At 43.2% G+C, this 24,545-nt stretch overlaps 2 protein-coding genes across 8 annotated transcripts in view; one reads left to right on the top strand and one right to left on the bottom strand.

The window, feature by feature from the left end:
* The window catches only part of LOC110528043 (ethanolamine kinase 1), a 36,253-nt gene extending 22,742 nt beyond the window's left edge, over positions 1–13,511 (top strand). The window contains exons 6-9 of one of the 2 annotated variants that reach the window (XM_021609827.2): positions 7,710–7,793; positions 7,869–8,029; positions 8,155–8,228; positions 8,766–13,511. In XM_021609827.2, coding sequence (XP_021465502.2) covers positions 7,710–7,793; positions 7,869–8,029; positions 8,155–8,228; positions 8,766–8,838 — 392 coding nt within the window. In that variant the 3' untranslated portion in view covers positions 8,839–13,511. Of the gene's footprint in view, positions 1–7,709; positions 8,030–8,154; positions 8,229–8,765 lie in introns of both variants that reach the window. The other variant, XM_036983602.1, reaches the window with a different exon arrangement.
* Positions 13,512–14,004: 493 nt separating this feature from the next.
* LOC100135783 (rtSox23) overlaps positions 14,005–24,545 on the bottom strand; it is a 68,656-nt gene continuing 58,115 nt past the window's right edge. For 4 of the 6 annotated variants that reach the window (XM_036981840.1, XM_036981839.1, XM_036981841.1 and 1 more), the window contains 4 exons: positions 18,401–18,506; positions 17,876–18,046; positions 16,956–17,172; positions 14,005–16,524 (listed from right to left, as the gene is read on the bottom strand). In XM_036981840.1, the coding sequence (XP_036837735.1) occupies positions 16,251–16,524; positions 16,956–17,172; positions 17,876–18,046; positions 18,401–18,506 (768 nt within the window). In that variant the 3' untranslated portion in view covers positions 14,005–16,250. 6 annotated transcript variants of the gene reach the window in all.

Here is a 24,545-nt window from a genome sequence, read left to right as displayed (position 1 = left end):
ACTTTGTGTGGGTTTTGAAATAATTTCTGAATATTGTCCTCTGGTCACATTTCGGATGTTTTTTAAATAATTTTTATATTTTAATGTAAATAATACGTGTAAGTATAATATATTATACTTAGGACATTTTGAGTGAGTATGTGAATGTGGTGTCATATTAAAGTAGAGGTTGTGCTCTTTTAAACTAAGTTAATATGTAATTTGTTCTTTGTTTTAGAGCTACGGCTGTTTTTGAAATGTGTGAAAAAATGAGCTTTATCTTGGAAATTCACAGTATAGCAAAATTCTAGAATACTACTGGCGTCTAAAGGGGTAAGACCTAAAGTGGAAACAGCATCATTGTCATCAACATTGTAACATGTGTCGCATTGACCATGCAGACTGAACACAAGTGTCTCGTGGTCGAGCAAAAACAAATGTGCGCCTTGAGTGACTGGGCGGGGCTAGGTCTGTGTGGAAAGCAGCATGGAGGGAAAGAGAACTCAAGTAGTGGAGTAAATTTTTAAAAAATGACTTTACACACAGAGTATCACATGTAACAAACTATTCAAACATTCAAATACCATTACAGAAGGTAAAGTAAAAACTTAAACCGGTCCATGTATTGGTATTTATTAGGATCCCCATTAGCTGCTGAAACATCTACTCTTCCTGGGGTCCACGTGAAATAATATATAGTACAGTATAGTAATACTAACATTATTAGTCAATGCACTGTATGTAGTTCAGTCCTTCAAAGTATTCAGACCCCTTGAGTTTTTAAAAACTTTGTTACGTTACAGCCGTATTCTAAAATGGATTCAATTGTTTTTGTTCCTTGTCAATTTACACACAATACTCCATAATGACAAAGCAAAAAACAGGTTATTTTAGAAATTGTGGCAAATGTATTAAAAATAAAGAACTGAAATACATATTTACATAAGTATTCAGATGCTTTACTCTACTCTGTTGAAGCACCTTTGGCAGGGATTACAGACTCAAGTCTTCTTGGGTGTGATGCTACAAGCTTGGCAAACCTGTATTTGGGGAGTTTCTCCCATTCTCTGCAGATCCGCTCAAGCTCTGTCAGTTTGGATGGGGAGTGTCGCTGTACAGCTATTTTCAGGTCTCTAGAGTCGGGTTCAAGTCTGGGCTCTGACTTGGCTCAATCGGGTTCAAGTCTGGGCTCTGGTTAGGCCACTCAAGGACATTGAGACTTGTCCCGAAGCCACTCCTGCGTTGTCTTGGCTGTGTGCTTAAGTTTGTTTTCTGTTAGATTGGGGCGGCAGTTAACTTTCCAAGGTCCTGAGCACTCTGGAGCAGGTTTTCATCAAGAATATCTCTGTACTTTTCTCCGGTCATCATTCCCTCGGTCCTAACTAGTCTCCCAGTCCCTGCTGCTGAAAAATATCCCCACAGCATGATGCTGCCACCATACTTCACCATAGGGATGGTGCCATGTTTCCTCCAGACGTGACACTTGGCATTCCGGCCAAAGAGTTCTATCTTGTTTTTCATCAGACCACAGAATCTTGTTTCTCATGGTCTGAGAGTCCTTTAGGTGCCCTTTGGCAAACTCCAAGCGGGCTGTTATGTGCCTTTTGCTGAGGAGTGGCTTCCGTTCTACCATAAAGGCCTGATTGGTGGAGTGCTGCAGAGATGGTTGTTTTTCTGGAAGGTTCCATCTCTGGTGCTCTGTCAAAGTGACCATCGGGTTCTTGGTCACCTCCCTGATGAAAGCCCTTCTTGAATTAACTACAGATGGACTCCCAAGTTGTAGAAACATCTCAAGGATGATCAATGGAAACAGGATGCATTTGAGCTTAATTTTGAGTCTCGGAGCAAAGGGTCTGAATACTTAAATAAGGTATTTTAAAAAACATAATTTAAGCCATTTTAGAATAAGGCTTTAACGTAACAAAGTGGGAAAAGGGAAGGGGTCTGGGTTAAAATGGGCAATTCTTTTTGTCCTTTTCTGGGTTGCTTGTTTGTTTCTGAGAGGCTGATCCGAGGGAGACGTCATTGACATTTACATTTGAGTCAAATTTGTCACGAAAGGAGACATTCCTGTCTTTGCAGAGTTTCTTCAGGAACTTGTTTAGGGCAGCTAGGCAGCTGTAATGTTTCATACCCCTTCTATAGCATGGCAGGGGGCTAGAGATTAATGTTCTCTTCCCTTTGCAAACAAGGATGTTCAAGAGAAAGTTGTAGTCCTCCTTCAATTCTTCAGATTGCCGAAAGCGAATTACATTAAATCCAACTTCGGTGCCAATAGTAGAGTAGCTGGCTAGAACTGTTTGCAGGAGGAAGTTGTCTTGGACACGGGTGCCTGGGTAACAATGGACCTTGGTCTGCCCACAGGCCGCAAGCAGGACAAAATCTCACCATTGAGCTGCCCAAGACGGTGGTGGTCATGATGGAATACAATGGGGAAGGAAGAGGGTGAACCGAATGGGCCTGCCTCTGGCAGGGGTAGGAGGTTTGCTTCGACTCTTGCCAGCCTGACTCAACGCACATATACCAGTAGCAGCGGATGGTGTTGGGATCCTCGGGGAGGTGGAAGAGGGCCCAAGACCTTGCTTCCTTTGGTCAGTGACCGGCTGAGCTGTGGAGAAGGGTGCCCCTGGACGGCTGCTGGCGTACACCGTCAATACCGCTGTATATAGTAAAATACAGTATACTGCCTAGCACAAGATAGAACAAAGGGATGTAACAATTCACAATAGGCATTAGTCCCTGGTTCAAATGTTTAAGAGAGACCCCAAAGCAGCGCAAATGTAGCATGCATCGGTCAGGAAATCTATTCAAGCATTATGAATCGCCGATTCACAAATGTTTTGTTCAAATTCCTTTATTTCTACCTTCTGAAAATACCACTCATCATTTGTGACAACTGCATCCTCTCCTTCACTTTGGAACTAAGCATGTAATCATGTTAGATGGTCATTTTGCAAACCAAACAAACCCAGGCAATATTAGTAGCCTAATCAAACTGCACGCTGTGCGCTGATCGAGAGGTATGCCTACTTCTGATCTGGCACATCTGCAAGTCATCTTCAGCATTCAAATGTTAGTCAAATGGGGGCCTACCGAGTAGTGCAGCGGTCTAAGGCACTGCAGTGCTTGAGGCGTCATTAAAGATCCGGGTTCAATCCCGGGATGTGTCGCAGCCGGCCGTGACCCAAGAGGTGACACACAATTGGCCCAGCGTCGTCCGGGTTAGGGTAGGGTTTGGCCGGCCGGGATGTCCTTGTCCTATAACGCTCTAGCTACTCCTGACGCATGCACGCTCACACGGTTGCCAGTTGTGCAGTGTTTCCTCCGACACATTGGTGCTGCTGGTTTCTGGGTTAAGTGGGATAGCCCCCGTTTTTCAGTTTTTGCCTAAAATGACATACCCAAATCTAACTGCCTGTGGCAAGGATATGTATATTCTTGGTGCCTCTTGAGAGGAAACGTGAATTGAATGTAGGATAATATAACACAATCGATCTGGTAGAAGAAAATTAAAAAAAAAATAATAATAATTCCCCTACCACCATCTTTGAAATGCAACAGAAAGGTCCCAGTTCTAGCAATCACTCTGGTTGTAATTTCGATAGTGTCCACAAGATGGCAGCATTGTGTGCTACGTTTCAGATTGATAACTTGAACTATGAGCGAACTACATGACATTTCGTGTGAAGTCACCCAGGTACATTTGGGAAAATCGTGAAGGAGACATTTGCATTCATATTCGATTTTTCTGCAAGAATTTCGTCAAGTCTGTATACTTGGACTTAGATTTAGCTTTTCCAGTATTAGTAGCCATATTATAAGTTCAACATTTGCAAAACAACCAGTTTTCATAACTCTGAATATCCTTATCATTTCTGTCCAAAAGGAAAAGGCATGCTGTCGTACAAGGTTAGTAGCTACATTTTACGACAGATACAGGGTTTCCGGATACTCCCGTAAAGCCCAGCTCATTTGCTATCTAGCTAGCTTTGTTGACCCCGATTGGTGCTTATTTGACAAAGTTAGAGTCGATCAAGTGAAGACCGCCCGCGTCATCGGCGGTGCCATGAAGGCGTCGCTCTCTGACCAAATTTGGTGTCCTATAGGATATACTACACCCCTAATGATATAGTGAAGTCTGGTTATGTTCTAGGATCTCTGAGGAATACATACGAACGTGATTTGACTGGTTGAAACAACGTTTAGGGTTAGATTTTCACAGATTACTTTCTTTGCAAATTGAATGAGTACACTGCTCAAAAAAATAAAATGAACACTAACACATCCTAGATCTGAATTTTCTCTACATAGTTGAATGGGCTGACAACAAAAGCACACAAAAAATTATCAATGGAAATCAAATGTATCAACCCATGGAGATCTGGATTTGGAGTGACACTCAAAATTAAAGTGGAAAACCACACTACAGGCTGATCCAACTTTGATGTAATGTCCTTAAAACAAGTCAAAATGAGGCTCAGTAGTGTGTGTGGCCTCCATGTGCCTATATGACCTCCCTACAACGCCTGGGCATGCTCCTGATGAGGTGGTGGATGGTCTCCTGAGGGATCTCCTCCCAGACCTGGACTAAAGCATCCGCCAACTCCTGGACAGTCTGTTGGTGGATGGAGCGAGACATGATGTCCCAGATGTGCTCAATTGGATTCAGGTCTGGGGAACGGGCGGGCCAGTCCATAGCATCAATGCCTTCCTCTTGCAGGAACTGCTGACACACTCCAGCCACATGCATTGTCTTGCATTAGGAGGAACCCAGGGCCAACTGCACCAGCATATGGTCTCACAAGGGGTCTGAGGATCTCATCTCGGTACCTAATGGCAGTCAGGCTACCTCTGGCGAGCACATGGAGGGCTGTGCAGCCCCCCAAAGAAATGCCACCCCACACCATGACTGACCCACCGCCAAACCGGTCATGCTGGAGGATGTTGCAGGTAGCAGAACGTTCTCCACGGCGTCTCCAGACTGTCACGTCTGTTCAGTGTGAACCTGCTTTCATCTGTGAAGAGCACAGGGCGCCAGTGTCAAATTTGCCAATCTTGGTGTTCTCTGGCAAATGAAAAACGTCCTGCACGGTGTTGGGCTGTAAGCACAACCCCCACCTGTGGACGTCGGGCCCTCATACCACCCTCATGGAGCCTGTTTCTGACCGTTTGAGCAGACACTTCTCAGTTGCTTCTTTAAAATCAGCACAACAGTTTTCAGCTGTGCTAACATAATTGCAAAAGGGTTTTCTAATGATAAATTAGCCTTTTAAAATAAACTTCGATTAGCAAACACCACGTGCCATTGGAACACAGGAGTGATGGTTGCTGATAATTGGCCTCCATACGCCTATGTAGATATTCCATAAAAAATCAGCCGTTTCCAGCTACAATAGTCATTTACAACATTAACAATGTCTACACTGTATTTCTGATCAATTTCATGCTATTTTAATGAACAAAACAATGAGGACATATGTTTTGTAAAATTACTTGCGCAATATTAGGCTTTATTAGTTGTGACAACCAATGTAATTTGCAAGGCAACATTTTATCAAATACGCTGTTAAATGGTGTTTTACCAGAATAAAGTAGCATACTGCCGGAGAGACAACTCTCATATGGTTTTAGGTAGGCAACATGCTGATTGGGGCTATTTTATTTTATTTTGATCAGGTTCACCATCTACAGTAGTTTTGGTAGTTTAGCTTGAAACAGTTGGTGTATATGGCAATTTTTTGATTAACAGGGTGAATCACTTTTGCTACCCGCAATGCATGGTCGAAGTGGGAGAAGAAGCGGTCTAAACCATTAGATTATGGGTGAAATCCAAAATTGTGCTATAGATTAATTGGCTTAGTCATAGGTCATTTTTTAACACTTAATCTGCAAAAATAACTAATACTGAGCAAAAATATAAATGCAACAATTTCAAAGATTTTACTGAGTTAAAGTTCATAAGAAAACCAGTCAATTAAAATAAATAAATTAGGCCCCAATCTATGGATTTCACATGAATGGGAATACAGCTGGTCTGTTGGTCACAGATACCTTTTTAAAAAAGGTAGGGGCGTGGATCAGAAAAACAGTCCGTATCTGGTGTGTTCACATCTCCTTCACATAGAGTTGATATGGTTGTTGTTTGTGGCCTGTGGAATATTGTCCCACTCTTCTTCAATGGCTGTGCGAAGTTGCTAGGGAATATATTGGTGGGAACTGGAACGCGCTGTTGTACACGTCAATCCAGAGCATCCCGAACATACTCAATGGGTGACATGTCTAGTGAGTATGCAGGCCATGGAAGAACTGGGACATTTTAAGCTTCCAGGAATTGTGTACAGAGCCTTGTGACATGGGGTCATTATCATGCTGAAACGTGATGGCGGCGGATGAATGTCACGACAATGGGCCTCAGGATCTCGTCACATTTTAGTGGCCTGTTATTGTCCCCGGCACAAGGTTTAACTGTGTAATGATCATGGTGTTAAATCAGCTTCTTGATATGCCACATCTGTCATGTGGATGGATTATCTTGGCAAAGGAGAAATGCTCACTAACATGGATGTAAAACTTTGTGCACAAATTGTTTTGCAAAATAATATTTTTGCTTGTATGGAACATTTCTGGGATATTTTATTTCAGCTCATGAAACATGGGACCAACACTTTACATGTTGCAATTATATTTTTGTTCTGTATAATTAGTGGGTGATAGTGATTTCAGAATGTGGGGGATGGGGTGGTAGTTGGCCAGTTTCCCATATGGCGTAGCTCAGGTACCCACATACACCATAGACATATACATCACATATACAGTACCAGTCAAAAGTTTGGACACACCTACTCATTCAAGGGTTTCATCATAGCGCTTCATGGTTTTTTGCAACTGCGCTTTCAAAGTTCTTTTAATTTTCCTCTTTGACTGACCTTCATGTCTTAAAGCAATGATGGAATGTTGTTTCTCTTTGCTTGTTTGAGCTGTTCTTGCCATAATATGGACTTGGTCTTTTACCAAATAGGGCTATCTTCTGTATATCACCCCTACCTTGTCACAGCACAACTGATTGGCTCAAACGCATTAAGGAACGAAATTCCACATATGAACTTTTAACAAGGCACATTTCAGGTGACTATATCATGAAGCTGGTTGAGAGAATGCCAAGAGTGTGCAAAGCTGTCATCAAGGTAAAGGGTGGCTACTTTGAAGAATCTCAAATATAAAATACATGTTGATTTAACACTTTTTTTTTTTTTGGTTACTACATGATTCCATACGTGTTTTTTCATAGTTTTGATGTCTTCACTATTAGTCTACAATGTAGAAATAGTAAAAATAAAAACCCTTGAATGAGCAGGTGTGTCCAAACTTTTGACTAGTACTGTGTATATACACACACACAATTCAGCTCAGAGAGGCTCATTAGTAGAAGATTTTAATTTGGAATTGAAAATTATTTATTTATGTAATAAATGTTTGCATCGTATTGCATCATACCGAATCACATCGATTAGTTTCTAACTAAAACGTATGGAATCGGAGCCCGTGTATCTAGATATGTATTGAATCGTCTTCAAAAGGGAAGATGCACATTTCTAGTAGAACATTGTCATCCATAACTGCAAAGGGTCACATCTTGGGAAAAAAGCCAGTAACTTTCCAGTGTTGGACAACATATTAGTAAAAATCTGTAACATTATCAAATTTTCTTTCCATCCTCTTTTTTTCTCCAGGCCATGTCCGGTTCATAGACTATGAATACTCTAGTTACAACTATCAGGCCTTTGACATTGGGAACCACTTCAACGAGTTTGCAGGTAAGAAGAGATACATAGGCTGTATCTTAGTCATGACATGTACTGTACACCATATATTAATATGTGTATGTTCAGGTATGAGTGAGCTGGACTATGGGCTGTATCCTAGCCGTGAGATGCAGCTGGAGTGGCTGCGTGTGTATCTGCACGCGTACAAGGCGTCCACTAAGAAAGGAGAGGAGGTCAGCGACAGAGAGCTCGAGACTCTCTACGTACAGGTCAACAAGTTTGCCCTGGTGAGGAACACGCTCACACCACTGTGGTCACTGCTCGCTCTCTTTCAAACACACACACACACACACGTGTGTTAGTACTGGGCTGATCAGTTTGGACCTGTCTAACCACTGACCTCTCTTTTTAGGCGTCACACTTCTTCTGGGGCTTCTGGGCACTCATCCAGGCCAAGTACTCCTCCATAAATTTTGACTTCCTGGGGTAAGTGCATGTGTGTTATGGTCCCTTGTTAAAATATGTTGGTTGGCCTGTCTGCTTGTGTTGTATGTGAGTGAAAGGAATCTCTTACTGTGAAAGACATACCAAAACTCAGTCAGTCTGTTGTAGAGCAATCTCCACTACACACTGTTTCCACACAGTGAGAGATGGAAAGGGGAGTAAGCGCCTGTGGAAATAGTGAGAAAGGAGCAGTTGATTAGAGAGAGAACTGTCTTGTCCCTGCTTCCCCAAGGGACCTGCAGAGGTGTAACTGACCCACAGGCTGGTGGTTTGAGTGTCTGCAACCCAATCAGTCCTGCAGTGACGACAGAACTGTCCCCCCGGTCACTCTTTGCCCCTGCCTGTATGAGTGACATATTGCTCAGACAGTTTAGCAGCTGGTCAATGGGATCTGTCTGGGCTATTGTTAGGGCTGCTATTGGATAGTTTGTGCACTCATTTAGTCAGAATGGGTGTTTAACTCTCTCTTCTGGTCTCTTTCAACATGTTCTTCCTTCCCTCACACTCTCTCTCCTTCAGCTATGCTGTGCTGCGTTTCAACCAATACTTCAAGACCAAGCCTGCAGCGATGGCCCTACAGATCCCAGAATGAGAGGGGAATACAAGAGAAGAGAGGTTCACCGGCACTGACCAGGGGAGCAGACCCACTTTGCGCAAGAGAGGACTGGGATGGGTGACAAGGGTTGGGGTTAATGTTTAGGGCTGAGTATGTGGTTAAGGCAGCGATGTCAAACTCATTCCATTGAGAGCTTAGTGTATGCTGGTTTTTGGTTTTTCCTTTCCATAAAGCCCTAGACAACCAGGTGTGGGAAGTTCTTTACTACTTAGTGACCTTTATTCATCAATCAAGTACAACGGAACAGCGAAAACCTATAGACACTTGGCCCTGGAATGAGTTTGACACTTGTGGGTAATAACATTAAGGGGACAGTGTGGATGGACCCCAACATAAAACACTATTTTATTCCTATTCAACTCAGTCCACCTGTCTCAGCACTCAAGATCCCAATCCGCCACGGTTGGTGTGTTTTCATTTGTTATATTTGATTTATTCTGTGAAGAATTGATTGATCCAGTGAGATTCATTCCCCAGACAGACAGGTAGCTGGAACACTAGTTTTTGGTGCTGACATGGAGGACAGTGTGCAGACACAGTTATGTATATGTGGGTTTCTGGGTTTACTCTTTGGCTGTCGCTGCACAAAGCGTGTGCTGTGGGACAGAGGAGGCTGTCATCGTCAAGCCCTTACCTTTGGCACTGATCTAATAGGATTTATTTTTTGATTTAGTAATGGAGAGACCTTGAAATTAGTGTATATGGTATACATCAAACTTTACAAAAGCGGAACAAAAAAAAACTTGAAAAAAGGGCCCGCAAACTGAGTGAACAGTAACTTGAAGTCCATTCTCTCAGATCAACACAAAGTGGCTAGGGGTTGATTTAGTACTGGCAAGTAGTTGATTTTCGGTAAAGGGACCATAAATGTGATGGGAAGAGAGGGGCTAGACAGGACAGTGATATGGTAGTTTTAATAATGTCTGATGGCAGAGCATCTTCAGTGGCCAGGAGCAGCTTTGCGTCATTGATGCTAAACTTTAAACCAGTTCTCCCTCTTAGCCTCTTTTCCACCACTTTAGCTTTTATGGTTATGGTGACTCGCTCTGTTAGACTTTCCACCCCTCCAGACCATTCGGAAAATCCCAACCTCAATCACCCTTGTCACACCCCTTCCCCCTGCCCCCTCTTCCTCCCCTTTCTCTCTCCTTCTTCTGCCCTATATCGCTTCCTCCTCTCCCCTCTCTCTTGATTGGCTGGGAAGGGACTTTTGCCTGATGTGCACATACTTACTATAACATCCCAACCTCTCCCCACCCCTATCAAGTTACAACTTCCCTAAAAAGGAGCCAAAACCTTATATAATGAGGTTACTTAAACCTCATTACTGAAACTGTGTGTTAGGTCAGGGCAAATCGAGGCTTCAAAGTGTCTGGGACCAGTAATCCTGGGCTGATGTTTTTGTTCTGAAGCTTGTCTATGAGGATGTGAGTGAGGTGACCAAGGACAAGACAGCAGGAAGTCCACACTAAGCCAGCAGTCACTTCTCTAGCTGGCATCACGGCACACAGGTCTTTGGAGGGTCGCTGGACCAAATAACTCCCAACACCCTTCCTTACCCCAGGCAGCAAGCCCCTCCAGACTAGTTCTGACCTCTCCATCCAGGCATTCAGTCCTAGTTCAGTTTTCTCTATTTGAATTTTTTGCAATTCAGTGCTTTTAAGGGTCACCTTATGTTGGCTCTTTCCTCTCCAACAAGCCCTCTCAGATCAGAGGGTCAACATAAAAAATAGAGAGCCGTGTTAAAGTATGGAGATACGGGTAACTGACAAAATAATGGAAACGCTTGCGTAAATGCAGCATATATTGAAAGCATGTGCTTCCACACAGGTGTGGCTCCTGAGTTAATTAAGCAATTAACATTCCATTATGCTTAGATTAATGCATACAAAATGGTGGGTAAAGACATTTTGGCCACATGGCTATGGATGACAATAGGATGACAATTCCCCCATCCACAGGTCACAAGTGGTCACTGAATGAGCATGAAAACAATGTAAACCATATGCCATGGCTGTCTGTCACCAGATCTCAACCCAATTGAACACTTATGGGAGATTCTGGAACGGCGCCATCAACAAAACACCATCTCATGGAATTTCTAGAGTTCCAGACACTTGTAGAATCTATGCTAAGGTGCATTGAAGCTGTTCTGGCTCGTGGTGGCCCAACGCCGTATTTAAGACGCTTTATGTTGGTGTTTCCTTTATTTTGGCAGTTACCTGTATATCGTCTAGCCTGTCCTGTGATTCTTCCAAATTACCACTAGGGGGAGAAAGGGAGTGCTGACCCCTGCCTTGCCCTCCCCTGGTTTTCTCCTGTTACTGACGGGGTTAATAATTCACCAGTCTGACAGAGGGGACATCAATCATTCAGCAGACCGTGACACTGTGGCTTACCAGCCTGAGCAGGGCAGGCCCATAACTCAGGCCTGGAGTCAAGAAGGCCCTCTCACCTGTCAGTCACTAACATGAGTTAATAATTTATTATTAGTATTTTTTTTAAACACGATGTTGAAGAGAAGGACTCCCTGCAATTCCTGCCTGGTTGTTATGAGGAGTCAATAGCCTCGCATGCCAGGCCTCTTTGTTCCCCTAGTAAACGCCAAAATATGTTGTCTGGCAACGTGGTGAGACTGATGAGTCCCTGAGCAGCCTCTTGGTTGGGACAGACTCGGAAGAGCTCGCCTTTTTGTCCCTCGTCACCAGCCGTACAGGCTGGGAGGGTAGATGGAGTAAAGCCATTGTCACCAACTCCGGTCCTAGATAGCAACAGTATAGATACTAACACACATGGTTCCACTAATCAACTAATCGGTGTGTTAATGCTGTGCTGGAACAAAAGCCTGCAACTCTCCAGGACCAGGATTTTTGACCACTGGAGTAGTGTTAATCAGGGCATCCACAACATATAGAAATGCAACAAATGGAATGGAAATGACTCGTACGTAGGATTGGGTCCACTCTATACGGTACATTTCAATCTGCAACATTCCAAACCTTTTACCCTTCTGAGTCTGTGTTTGAGGGTTTTTATGAGAGAGGAGTTGGTTGTGAGAAGAACCTTTTATTGTAGTGTTTCCTAAATGGATGATTGAGGCCAATCCCTCTTGTATGAAGGTTGTAAGACCATTATGGACAGAGACATTACTTTGACAGGCTTTATGTGAGTCACAACGCCCCATCTGCTCTACGTGATATTTGCCAGTAGACTTTGGGTTGAACCGAGAGCTGACAAGTGCTGATTGAAGAGCGCAATGAATTCTTGTTTATCGTAAATGTATATATGTGAATGTGTTTCCTTTGAATGAACCGTAACATTTCAATTGAAACTAAAACTGTATTCTCTTGTTAGGGTGCATCTCTGTGTTGCTTTCATCCTGTGTTTGGTGATTTTTAAGGAGAGATGAGTAGGGGAAGCCACTTTTAGATTGAGACACCATAAGAGTATGAGGAAGATAAGGTGGTTGAGATGTTCTATGCACCAAAGCACTCACTGGGGTCTGTGGTTCCTATTCAGAAGTCACTAGATGGCCAAACAAGTTCACTGATCAAGAACGTTTTTGTTTTTTGTTGAAGGGTAAATGTTGCAACAGGTATGAATAAGTTGGGATTAATGGTTAAAATCTCATTTGTGATTAGAAAGCAACAACCTACTTCTATCTTTAATAACATGGCCTGACGGTGGTGTTATAAATGAGTGCTTTCTGAATGCTCAATCAACCAAGAATGATCCTGGGTTTTATGGAAATGCACCCACTTATTGAAGGTTAAGGCTGCTTTTCTATTCTCAAACCTGCCCCACATTCTGCCTATGCCCGTGTTAACTCCCCCAGGCAGATTTTAAAGCTTTGGATAAGTGTAAATGGTGTGCACCATTTTTTTGATAGTAAGATGGTGGAAACGCCCTCCTGCCTGACACTCCAATCTTCTCAGATCTTTGAGGGCACATGGACGGGAGCGAGTTGAAGAATCGGACCCTACTGTAGGAGTAGCTATATAGTAGTACCATACACTACATCATATGCCTTCCCTGGAAGAGCATTGATTTCCATTAGTATTACTGAGGGTGTCCAAGAAGACGTTGCACACTTGCATTCAGTCATTCATTAAAGTTAGGTAAGATCCGGAACTGAGGTGTGCGTGCACTAATGTGGGACCTGATTTTGTTATTCCAGCATAGGATATGTGCTGGCTATGGAAGGCTTATATCTTGATGGTGGTGTTTTTAGACTAGAAATGTTTAAAGGAGGTATTTATTGGGTGAACCGGTCATGGCATTTCTTTCATAAAAAAAAAAAACAGTACATACCAAAATGGTTAGCGTCAAAGCTTGCAGTTCATTTGAAATTAACTTGTGTGAATGTACTATACTGGCTTAACTTGAAAACCCACTGTACAGAACTTGATTTACTTTCTAACTGTTCATTAGAATCTGTAAAAGAGGGCCCAACATTTCAAGATGTATGTAATGTTTGTGCTGGCGTGTGTGGAGTCAGCCACTCCTGAAGAGGACGCTGTAGCATTAAAGGCCAGCGGAGAGGAGACAGGTTGTAAATACTGTGAATCTGTCTACAGTGATCCTCCACACTTCTGGGAGAGTCATTTAAGTAAAGTAAATATTTCCATTAAAAAAAAACTTGTATCGATGGCAGTTATTCCGTTTCTATACCATTACCACTTGGTTAAACCATGGTTAAACCATTACCACTTTGTCAGCTGACCTGGCCCTGAGATGGGGAAGACCCAGGGGGGCTCCACTACGGAGGATATCCTCTACTAAAAACACATTCCAATACACAAGACTGCAGCATCCTCACACACTGACACGTTCCAACATCCTCTAGTAAAGTGGCCTCTCGCTGCCCTCAAGACTACAGAGAAAGTGTCCTTTATTTCTCATTTTTATACAGTTGGTTAGTAATTTGTCATAACTGATTATAGCATAGAGGTTGTTTTACTATAGGCCCGGCTGATGAGACTATATAAAAAGCCACCGTTTGAAATCCGAAATGGATGAAGACATACCATAAGGACTGGGGTGGAAAGTGACCTCCTTTGGGAGTCAGTATGGACTCCAGTGGGAAACGGCACACATGATTTCATCTTAGCAAGCAAAGGTGTACACACACAGAAAAATAACTTGGGCACAAATAACAAGCTATTTATTATTTTCTAAAAACAAACCACAACTTGGAAAATGTACACCTTTAGATTACACAGGCTCTTATAAACAAAATAAAGTCTATATTTACATCAGCAGGTGTGACAACAGGTGACAAAGTTTTTCTGTAATTATATAAAAATGTTCATCTGATATTTGTCTATGTACACAGTCTCAGCCTCTCCTAACAGTGCCATCCCCTTGGTTCTGGGTAGAAGTTGTCAGTAGCCACAGACCTAGGATCAATCTACCCCACCCACATAGCCTTAACATTTAATGGTGCAAATGTAAAACTGACCATAGATCAGTGTCCAGGTGCAACTTCATACTATAGTACTCCCCAATCAACGCACAAAGGTTTTACTGCAGTGTGACAGCAACTAACCACAAGCCTGTCTCCGTTAACATGGAGATTACATCAGAAATCTGACCCCTCTCTTCTGTCCAGTACATTGTGATGAAGGCTGCATCCCAATAGTGTAAAGTGGCTTCCTATTTTGGTTTCTCCATCTGCACTGATCTGATTAAGGAAAGGAGAGGAAGCGACGTAGGACTTTTGAGATGGATCCCTGTTTGTGAAGCCAAATGGCCCTACAGTGACTTCTGACTGCAGTACATGGACAGAGAAACAGCTGTGGTCAAGACAAGAGGCCAGAATGTCAGGGTACACAGACAAGGTGTTGAGGCCAACCTTTGAGTTCAATACTCCAACACATACGGAGATACATACATGTTACAGAACATTTGTAAAACATTCTGTGATGAGTACATTGTAAACCCAGGTCCAAAATAAATTGATTGAAAGATGCACTTACAGTTGTACACAACTAGAGAATAGAGAAGGATTAGATTAATCTACAATAAGGGCTTGGAAGGGGATTCCTTAAACATTTCTCCTCATTACACTAGATGTAACTGCTGATAGACTATCGCAAGTGCAATAACTGAAACATTGGGTGCATCTCGATAATCTAAAGTGAATTCCTCACCTCCCCTACTCCACTTGCACCAATGTGAAAAACTAGCAGGAGGAATCTCCCCTATTGCTTTTACTTATCCTCTGTTTTGTTGTTAGTGCATATGAAGAGGAGGATTTGAGATGAAGGCCACTTGACTATTTAGGTGAAGTCTTTGGCTCTGTTTTGGAAAGGAGATGAGTGTTGAGTGGAAGTGCATCGGGTAATGGGGATTATATAACCTATAATCACCACAGACCAGGTCATCTGTAATAATTGAAAATGAAATAAAACATGGGTATTTCACGGTGCTGTGCTCATCCCAAACAGCAGAGGGCAGCACTCATTCAGACCTCTCCCTAACTACTGATACCCGGTCAGATATTTTAATACCTGGCCTTAATGTTTCAGGTTTATAAGGATCCAGTCATCGGATATTGATCTGTGCTTAAGGGAAACATCTACGTCAATGCTTGTAGGGGACAATAATGGACTGCCAGTCTAAACCAGTCGATCTCAACTCATTCCGCTACACATTGTGAATGTGCCCTTTATCACTAGCTACACTCCTACCCTGTTGATTAGGTACGTAGCAGCAACATGAACAGCCCAATATATCATATGACCCATGATCTTTTAGATTCAGCTGCCAGATTCATGTAAAGGACACATACCTTTAATGATGTAACAAACAACTCTCAGTAAACGTAACCTGTCGAGCCAGTCAGAGAAGGATGGGCTCCTCCTCGAGTCCGGTTCCTCTCAAGAAGATGCCCCTGCTAGCACTATTTGGGATTTCATTGTTTAATTGTGAACTATGGGGGAGAATGGGAAATGTTTGACATGTAGAGCTGAATAACAGATACTGGTGGGCCTACAGCAGATTACCAACAACTAACATCTGGGATGACAACATCTGTTTGTAGGAAAAATAAACATACACAGATAGGGTTGATGTGTGTCTCTGTGTGTTTGATCAATGTCCAATTGTATTATTTTATAAGGGTGGGGCATTTACTATGGTCTATTTCCCATCTCTTGACTCTCACTTATCTAAAAGTGAGAACTATTAGTTTAGACCCTAGTCTTCTGTGACCAGATCAGTGATTAGATAAAGAATGGGATTCATCTTAGAGTGTTGGGACAGACACAGGCTCTGCTGACATGGTCATATGACACACTTGATATGGTCCAAGATCCCCTTCTAGAGACACACCCCTTTTTATTCACTTCTCTACACACATACACCTCTTCCCTTTCTTCTCTCTGTCAGTCAGTGAGGAGCACTAGCTCTCCCTCACTTCTCTCTCCGCCGTCGCTCTCCTCCCCCTCACTGTATGGCGGTCTCTCCCTCTCTCTGGGGAGAGGAGAGGGCGTGGCCTGTCCCTCAGGTCTGCGACTAGGCGGAGCCTCCAGCCCTCGCGGCAGGTAGTGCTCCAATAGCGTGGGGTGGAATGGCACTGTTGCCATGGAGACCGCCCCACCACCGCCTGGGTATTGGCCCTCGCCGGGGGTGTAGTGCAGCTGCTGTGGCTCTGATTGGCTGAAAAACAGGAAGAGATGGGACACTGGTGCTGTAACGTACGCCAAATCCCAAATCCTTGTCAAAATCTGAAAGGACTGGATAGGCTTTTGCCCTGAGACATGGCTGTATGTAGGAGGCTACCACCATGTCTCAGGACCCAGACCATACCCAGAGAAGAACAAACCACTAAAAGCTACTGCTACTCAAGTGCAGTTTTACAATCCGAGAACAATACAGCAGAGTTTTAATCACTATGAGAGACTAACATTACCAGCTGTAGCCCTGCACTTCTATTTAACCACAGTGGGTTTGTTTGTGTTCTTACAGAAAAAGCATGTGGGAAGGGAACAATTTATATTGTTTCATTTCACTAAGAGCTCTCTGCATAATAGCAGGTTCTCTTCTCTGCTAGGGCCACACTAACAGAACATCATCTGTGTGAGCGTTACCTGTGTGGGTATGCCCCTCTCTGCTCCTGTCTCCGGTTCTTCATCATGGCTTTGTACTCGCCCACCCGGAGTCTCCGCCCCTCCACGATGCAGGTGCGTTTGGGGCGGGGCTTGTACTTGTAGTCGGGGTAACGCTCCAGGTGCTGTCGGCTCAGCCTGGCCTGCTCCTCATAGTAGGGCTGCTTCTCCTGGTTAGACATAGACTTCCATCTAGTTCCTGGCGGGAGGGAGACAATTTCAGACTAAAGAACAGATGACTTAGTGTGTGAAAGAGTACATCTGCTTCTCCTAGTTGGACATAGACTTCCAGTGACCTACAGAGAAAGGGGTTGGCTACGTTAGATGAGGAGGGAGCGATGGCTTGAGTGCTTCACAATGGTATGGAATGTTTGGTCAGAGGAAAGGGGTGCGGGCAGTGTGTGTGTGGAGGGGGTGGGTGCGTGGTAGGAGGTTCCTGTCGCCAGTGGAAGCAGGTGGCAGATTGTGGCCTCGCATGCCCCACTGTGCCAGGTCTACAGCGGGTGACACACACACACACACACACACACACACACACACACACACACACACACACACACACACACACACACACACACACACACACACACACACACACAGAGTGCACACAAACACAATATGTATACAAAGACTATATATAAATACACACAGTGCACATTGACTGACAGCATGTGTGTGTGTTTTACGTGTCATTAATCCCAGAGGAGCAATTAGTGCATGCTTTATGTCCCCCGTGCGTGTGTGTGTGTGTGGACTCACCCAGTATCTTGTTGATGGAGGAGTTGTGCATGCTTTATGTCCCCGTGCGTGTGTGTGTGTGGACTCACCCAGTATCTTGCTGACGGAGGAGTTGTGCATGCTTTATGTCCCCCGTGTGTGTGTGTGTGTGTGTGTGGACTCACCCAGTATCTTGCTGATGGAGGAGTTGTGCATGTCAGGGAAGGCCTGTAGTATACGTCGCCTCTCGTCTTTGGCCCAGACCATAAAGGCGTTCATGGGCCTCTTGATGTGGACGGAGGAGGGGGGGCTGCGAACCTCCGCAAACACCCCAACACCAGGAGCAGATAGGGGGCCTGCAGGAGGGGAAGAGAATGGTGGGACAGCCAGTCAGTGGCCAACAAAACATCTACTTTCCCTCAACTTCACTGGTAAAACAACAGGAAAGGAGAAAACAAATACCGGACAAGCATCGTCCATGTTGTATCAGTGTAGCTAAAGGAGGAGACGAGGAAATAAAACCTCTCTAGACTACTGCGATGCTTGCCCACTCCCATGTTGTTTTTGATCAGGTAGTGTTGGGGGGCCTAATAATGATAACTTGTATCGAAAGCACTATACAAATAAAGTTAACAAAGTGCTTCACACAAAATAATAAAATGAAAGTACTAACAAAAGGAGTAAATAATTTCAGCATGAAATCAGCCTACCCTCAGAGTCGCTGCTGTGATGATCCTCGTTGGTTTGGAGGGTCTGTCCATCCTCCCCCCGGTCTGGGGGGGGCAGCCTGTTGCTGTGTCCAGCCACTTTATACTCCTACACAGAGACAGAGTTACACACACACACACCTGACACACACAGGCCTACACTTTAACACACAGCTACACAAAAGACAGACGGGATTTGAATGTTGCTGCAGATAAACAGGCCTGAAGAGAGCATTTAACATTATCTGTGTGTATGTGTGTGTGCGTGAGTAGCTATGTTTCCATTAACTTGTCCAGTGACTTTTTGTTGACATTTATAAAGTGTGCATATGGTGCGTTTCCATGGAACTATCTTGTTTCAATAAAAACAGCTGGACGTGAAGACAACACACCAAAAAAATAAATGTTTCTTCACAAACCTAAAGCGTCAAATAAAAATGACATGGTTGAAGTGTTTCCATGACCCGGCCTCCCGGGTGGCGCAGTGGTTAAGGGCGCTGTTCTGCAGCGCCAGCTGTGCCATCAGAGTCCCTGGGTTCGCGCCCAGGCTCTGTCGTAACCGGCCGCGACCGGGAGGTCTGTGGGGCGACGCACAATTGGCCTAACGTCATTAGGGAGGGATTGGTCGGTAGGGGTCTCCTTGTCTCATCGCGCACCAGCGACTCCTGTGGCGGGCCGGGCGCAGTGCGCGCTAGCCAAGGTTGCCAGGTGCACGGTGTAGCCTCCGACACATTGGTGCGGCTGGCTTCCGGGTTGGATGCGCGCAGTACGGCTGGTTGGGTTGTGTATCGGAGGACGCATGACATTCAGCCTTTGTCTCTCCCAAGCCCGTACGGGAGTTGTAGCAATGAGACAAGATAGTAGCTACTACAACAATTGGATACCATGAAATTGGGGAGAAAAAGGGGTAAAATTCAAAAAAAGAAAAAAAAAAGTGTTTCCATGAATGACCCTTTCAGGCAAATTGCGCATTAATAAAAAGCCTGTATTCCCTCACCTACAGTGGCTTCAGAAAGTATTCAGTCCCCTTGACTTTTTCCACATCTAAAATGGATTACATTGAGATAGTGGCACTGGCATACACAATATGCCACGGGCTTGGGAGAGACAAAGGCTGAATGTCATGCCACTGGAAATATGTCAAAGTGGAATTATGTTTTTTGACATTTTTACTATCATTAAAATAAGATGAAATGTCTTGTGTTAATAGGTATTCAACCCATTTGCTATGGCAAGTCTAAATAAGTTCACTAGTAAAAATTTGCTTAACAAGTCACTCTGGGTGGCAGGTAGCCTAGCGGTTAAGAGCATTGGGCCAGTAACCGAAAGGTCGCTGGTTCGAATCCCTGAAGTGGCAAGGTGGGAAAAATCTGCGTTTCTGCACTTGAGCAAGGCAGTTATCCGCCAACCACAACTTTCCCGGGCACCGTTTATGTGGACGTCAATTAATGCAGCCCCCCGCACCTCTCTCATTCAGAGGGGTTGGTTTACATGTGGAAGACACACTTCGGTTCAATGTATTCAGTTGTGCAACTGAATAGGTATCCCCCTTTCCCTTCCTAACATAAGTTGCATGGACTCACTCTGTGTGCAAAAAAAAGGTGTTTAACATGATTTTTGACTTGATACTATTAACTGGAGCTCAGTCGAGCAGTGCATTTCAAACACAGATTCAACCACAAACGCCAAGAATGTTTTTCAATACCTCACAAAGAAAGGCACCCATTGGTATATGGGTTTTTAAAAAATATACACTGTATATATAATTTAAACAGACATTGAATATCCCTTTGCGCATGGTGAAGTTATTAATGACACTTTGGATGGTATATCCATATACCCAGTTACTACAAAGATACAGGCGTCCTTCCTAACTCAGTTGCCGGAGAGGAATGAAACCGCTCAGGGATTTCACCATGAGGCCAATGGTGACTTTAAAACAGTTACAGAGTTTAATGGCTGTGATAGGAGAAAGCAGAGGATGGATCAACAACATTATAGTTACTCCACAATACTAACCTAAATGACAGAGTGAAAGAAGGAAGCCTGTACAGAATAAAAATATTCCAAAACATTCATCCTGTTTGCAAAAAGGCACTAAAGTAAAACTGCCAAAAATGTGGCAAAGAAATTAACTTTATGCCCTGAATACAAAGTGTTATGTTTGGAGCAAATCCAACACATCACTGAGTACCACTTCATATTTTCAAGGTGGTGGTTCATCATGTTATGGATATGCTTGTCAAAAGGAATAGAGCTAAACCTGGTTCAGTCTGCTTTCCAACAGACACTGGGAGACAAATTCACGTTTCAGCAGAACAACAACCTAAAACACAAGGCGAAATATACACTGGAGTTGCTTACCAAGACGACATTGAATGTTCCCGAGTGGCCTAGTTACAGTTTTGACTTGAAAATCTATGGCAAGACTTGAAAATGGCTGTCTAGCAATGATTAATAACCAACTTGACCGAGCTTGAAGAATTTAAAAATAATGTGAAAAACTCACAGATGTAATCACTGCCAAAAGGAAATTCTAACATGCATTGAATACTTTTGTAAATTAGATATTTCTGTATTTCATTTTCAATAAATTTGCAAATATTTCTAAAAACATGTTTTCACTTTGTCATTATGGGGTATTGTGTGTAGATGGGTGAGAAAAAATATCAATCCAGGCTGTATCACATCTGGCCAATATGGAAGCAAAGAATTGGCCCAGCGTCATCCGGGTTTGGCCGGGGTAGGCTGTAATTGTAAATAAGAATTTGTTCTTAACTGACTTGCCTAGTTAAGTAAAAGGTTAAAAAAAGTATAAACATTTTGTGACAACAAAATGTGAAATAAGTCAAGGGGTATGAATACTTTCTAAAGGCACTATATCTGATTCATGTCTCAGGTAGCCTGCGAAAGACAGCATGGATAGAATGCAATAATTTACCATATGCTAATAATTCTCATGTGCTAACGTATCACCAAGGTCCATGCCATGGTGACACTTGCTCTCCTGTAGATCTGAAATAATTGGATGGTGAAACTTGCAACCAGCCAACCAAGAAAGGCAAGGCAATCTTGTCTGCAAAGAAGCATACTTTTTACAGTGCTATATTAACCACGCCCCTCTGCAAACACGCCTTCTCCGATGTTGGTTGCAAGGCGGTAAGCTACCTTCAAAATTATTTTGATAACATTTACTAAAGAAATACAGTTTCCATCATCATTTGTCACAATAAAGAAAGTTAGAGAAAAGAAAAATCTACCGGTTAAATAAAAACAAAAACAAATGTTGTTGATCTTTATAAAAATTATCCTATATCTGCCATTTCCATTACACAATATTTTTGCGACATTGCTTTTGTCGAACAAACCTGGGTCAGTGAGTGAGTGAGTGAGTGAGTGAGTGAGGTCGATGCAGGGAAATGCCTCTCATTTCAGCTGGTGTTTAAAGTTCATGAACAGTCAAAATCATGTTTTTAATGAAATTTGATGATATTTGGATGAAACAAGATCAAAGTACAATGATCAAAGTATGAAAAATGACAGTTGCTTCGACACTGATAAAGTCTGCTCATAACGTTACTGTCCCCTCCCCCATGTCAAACACTTGGCTTTAGGAGGCGGGATTATTAAGGGGATAGGGTGAGATTTGGTAGGCCGTCATTGTAAATAAGAATTTGTTCTTAATTGACTTGACTAGTTAAATAACTCTCATTTCAATACACCAATGGTAACATGATAGTCTCTTTCCGATTTTAAAGAAGTGCTGCCTTGTAACGAACATCAGAGAAGACTTGTTTGCAGAGAGGGGTGGTAAATATACAGTTGAAGTTGGAAGTTTACATTTACCTTGGCCAAATACATTTGAACTAAATTTTTCACAATTCCTGACATTTAATCCTAGTAATAATTCCCTGTCTTAGGTCAGTTAGGACCACCACACAGGAAGAATTGGTTTTGGGGGTGTGTACAGGTCGCAGTGGTGGGTCTTTGGTGACGAAACGGATGGCACTGTGATAGACTGCATCCAATTTATTGAGTAGGGTACTGGAGGCTATTTTGTAAATGACATCGCTGAAGTCAAGGATCGGTAGGATAGTCCGTTTTACATGGGTAGGTTTGGCAGCATGAGTGAAAGATGCTTTTTGCGAAATAGGAAGCCAATTCTAGATTTAACTTTGGATTTGAGATGTTTGATGTGAGTCTGGAAGGAGAGTTCACATTGGACGGGCGAGCAGGTGCAGGCAGCGATCGGTTGAAAGCATGCATTTAGTTTTGCTTGTATTTAAGAGCAATTGGAGGCCACGGAAGGTGAGTTGTATGGCATTGAAGCTCGTCTGGATGGTTGGGATTCGAAATGGTCGGTAATCTGTTTGTTGACTTGGCTTTCGAAGACCTTAGAAAGGCAGGGTAGGATAGATATAGGTCTGTAGCAGTTTGGGTCAAGAGTGTGTCCCTCTTCAAAGGGGATGACCGTAGCTGCTTTCCAATCTTTGGGAATCTCAGACGACACGAAAGAGAGGTTGAACAGGCTAGTAATAGGGGTTGCAACAATTTCAACAGATAATTTTAGAAAGAAAGGGTCCAGATTGTCTAGCCCCGCTGATTTGTAGGGGTCCAAATTCTGCAGCTCTTTCAGAACATCAGCTGACTGGATTTGGGAGAAGGAGAAATGGGGAAGGCTTGGGCGAGTTGCTGTGGGGGGTGCAGTGCTGTTGACCGGGGTAGGGGTAGCCAGGTGGAAAGCATGGCCAGCCGTAGAAAAATGCTTATTGAAATTCTCAATTATAGTGGATTTATTGGTGATGACAGTGAGGGAGGAGGTGTTCTTATTCTCCATGGACTTTACAGTGTCCCAGAACTTTTTTGAGTTTGTGTTGCAGGAAGCAAATTTCTGCTTGAAAAAGCTAGCCTTGGCTTTTTAACTGCCTGTGTATATTGGTTTCTAGCTTCCCTGAAAAGTTGCATATCACGGGGGCTGTTCGATGCTAATGCAGAATGCCATAGGATGTTTTTGTGTTGGTTAAGGGCAGTCAGGTCTGGAGAGAACCAAGGGCTATATCTGTTCCTGGTTCTATATTTCTTGAATGGGGCATGCTTATTTAAGATGGTGAGGAATGCATTTAAAAAAATAACCAGGCATCCTCTACTGACGGGATGAGATCAATATCCTTCCAGGATACCCCGGCCAGGTTGATTAGAAAGGCCTGCTCGCTGAAGTGTTTCAGGGAGAGTTTGACAGTGATGAGTGGAAGTCGTTTGACCGCTGACCCATTACGGATCCAGGCAATGAGGCAGTGATCGCTGAGATCTTGGTTGAAAACAGCAGAGGTGTAGTTAGAAGGCAAGTTGGGTAGGATGATATCTATGAGGATGCCCGTGTTTACAGCTTTGGGGTGGTACCTGGTAGGTTCATTGATAATTTGTGTGAGATTGAGGGCATCAAGCTTAGATTGTAGGATGGCTGGGGTGTTAACCTCTAGCGTCGCGCAATCCCGTATCCGGGAGCGTAATCATAGCCTCAAGCTCATTACCATAACGCAACATTTCCTATTCATGAAAATCGCAAATGAAATGAAATAAATATATTGAAACACAAGCTTAGCCTTTTGTTAACAACACTGTCATCTCAGATTTTCAAAATATGCTTTAACCAAAGCTACACAAGCATTTGTGTAAGAGTATTGATAGCCTAGCATAGCATTAAGCCTAGCATTCAGCAGGCAACATTTTCACAAAAACAAGAAAAGCATTCAAATAAAATAATTTACCTTTGAAGAACTTTGGATGTTTTCAATGACGAGACTCTCAGTTAGATAGCAAATGTTCATTTTTTCCAAAAATATTATTTGTGTAAGAGAAATAGCTCCGTTTTGTTCATCACGTTTGGCTAAGAAGAAAAAAACTAAAATGCAGTCACTTACAACGCCAAACTCTTTTCCAAATTAGCTCCATAATATCGACAGAAACATGGCAAACGTTGTTTAGAATCAATCCTCAAGGTGTTTTTCACAATTCTATTCGATGAAAAATCATTCCTGGCAGACGGAAAACGGAAAAATGCTGCAGCTGGAGATTACACAATAATTGCGACGGCGGACACCAAGCGACCACCTGGTAAATGTACCACCTGGTAAACGTTGTTTAGAAT

The sequence above is a fragment of the Oncorhynchus mykiss genome, chromosome 7, assembly GCF_013265735.2.
Source record: "Oncorhynchus mykiss isolate Arlee chromosome 7, USDA_OmykA_1.1, whole genome shotgun sequence".
Lineage (NCBI taxonomy): Eukaryota > Metazoa > Chordata > Actinopteri > Salmoniformes > Salmonidae > Oncorhynchus > Oncorhynchus mykiss.
The sequence above is the reverse complement of the archived record's forward strand: the minus strand, read 5'-3'. Positions and strand labels throughout refer to the sequence as shown.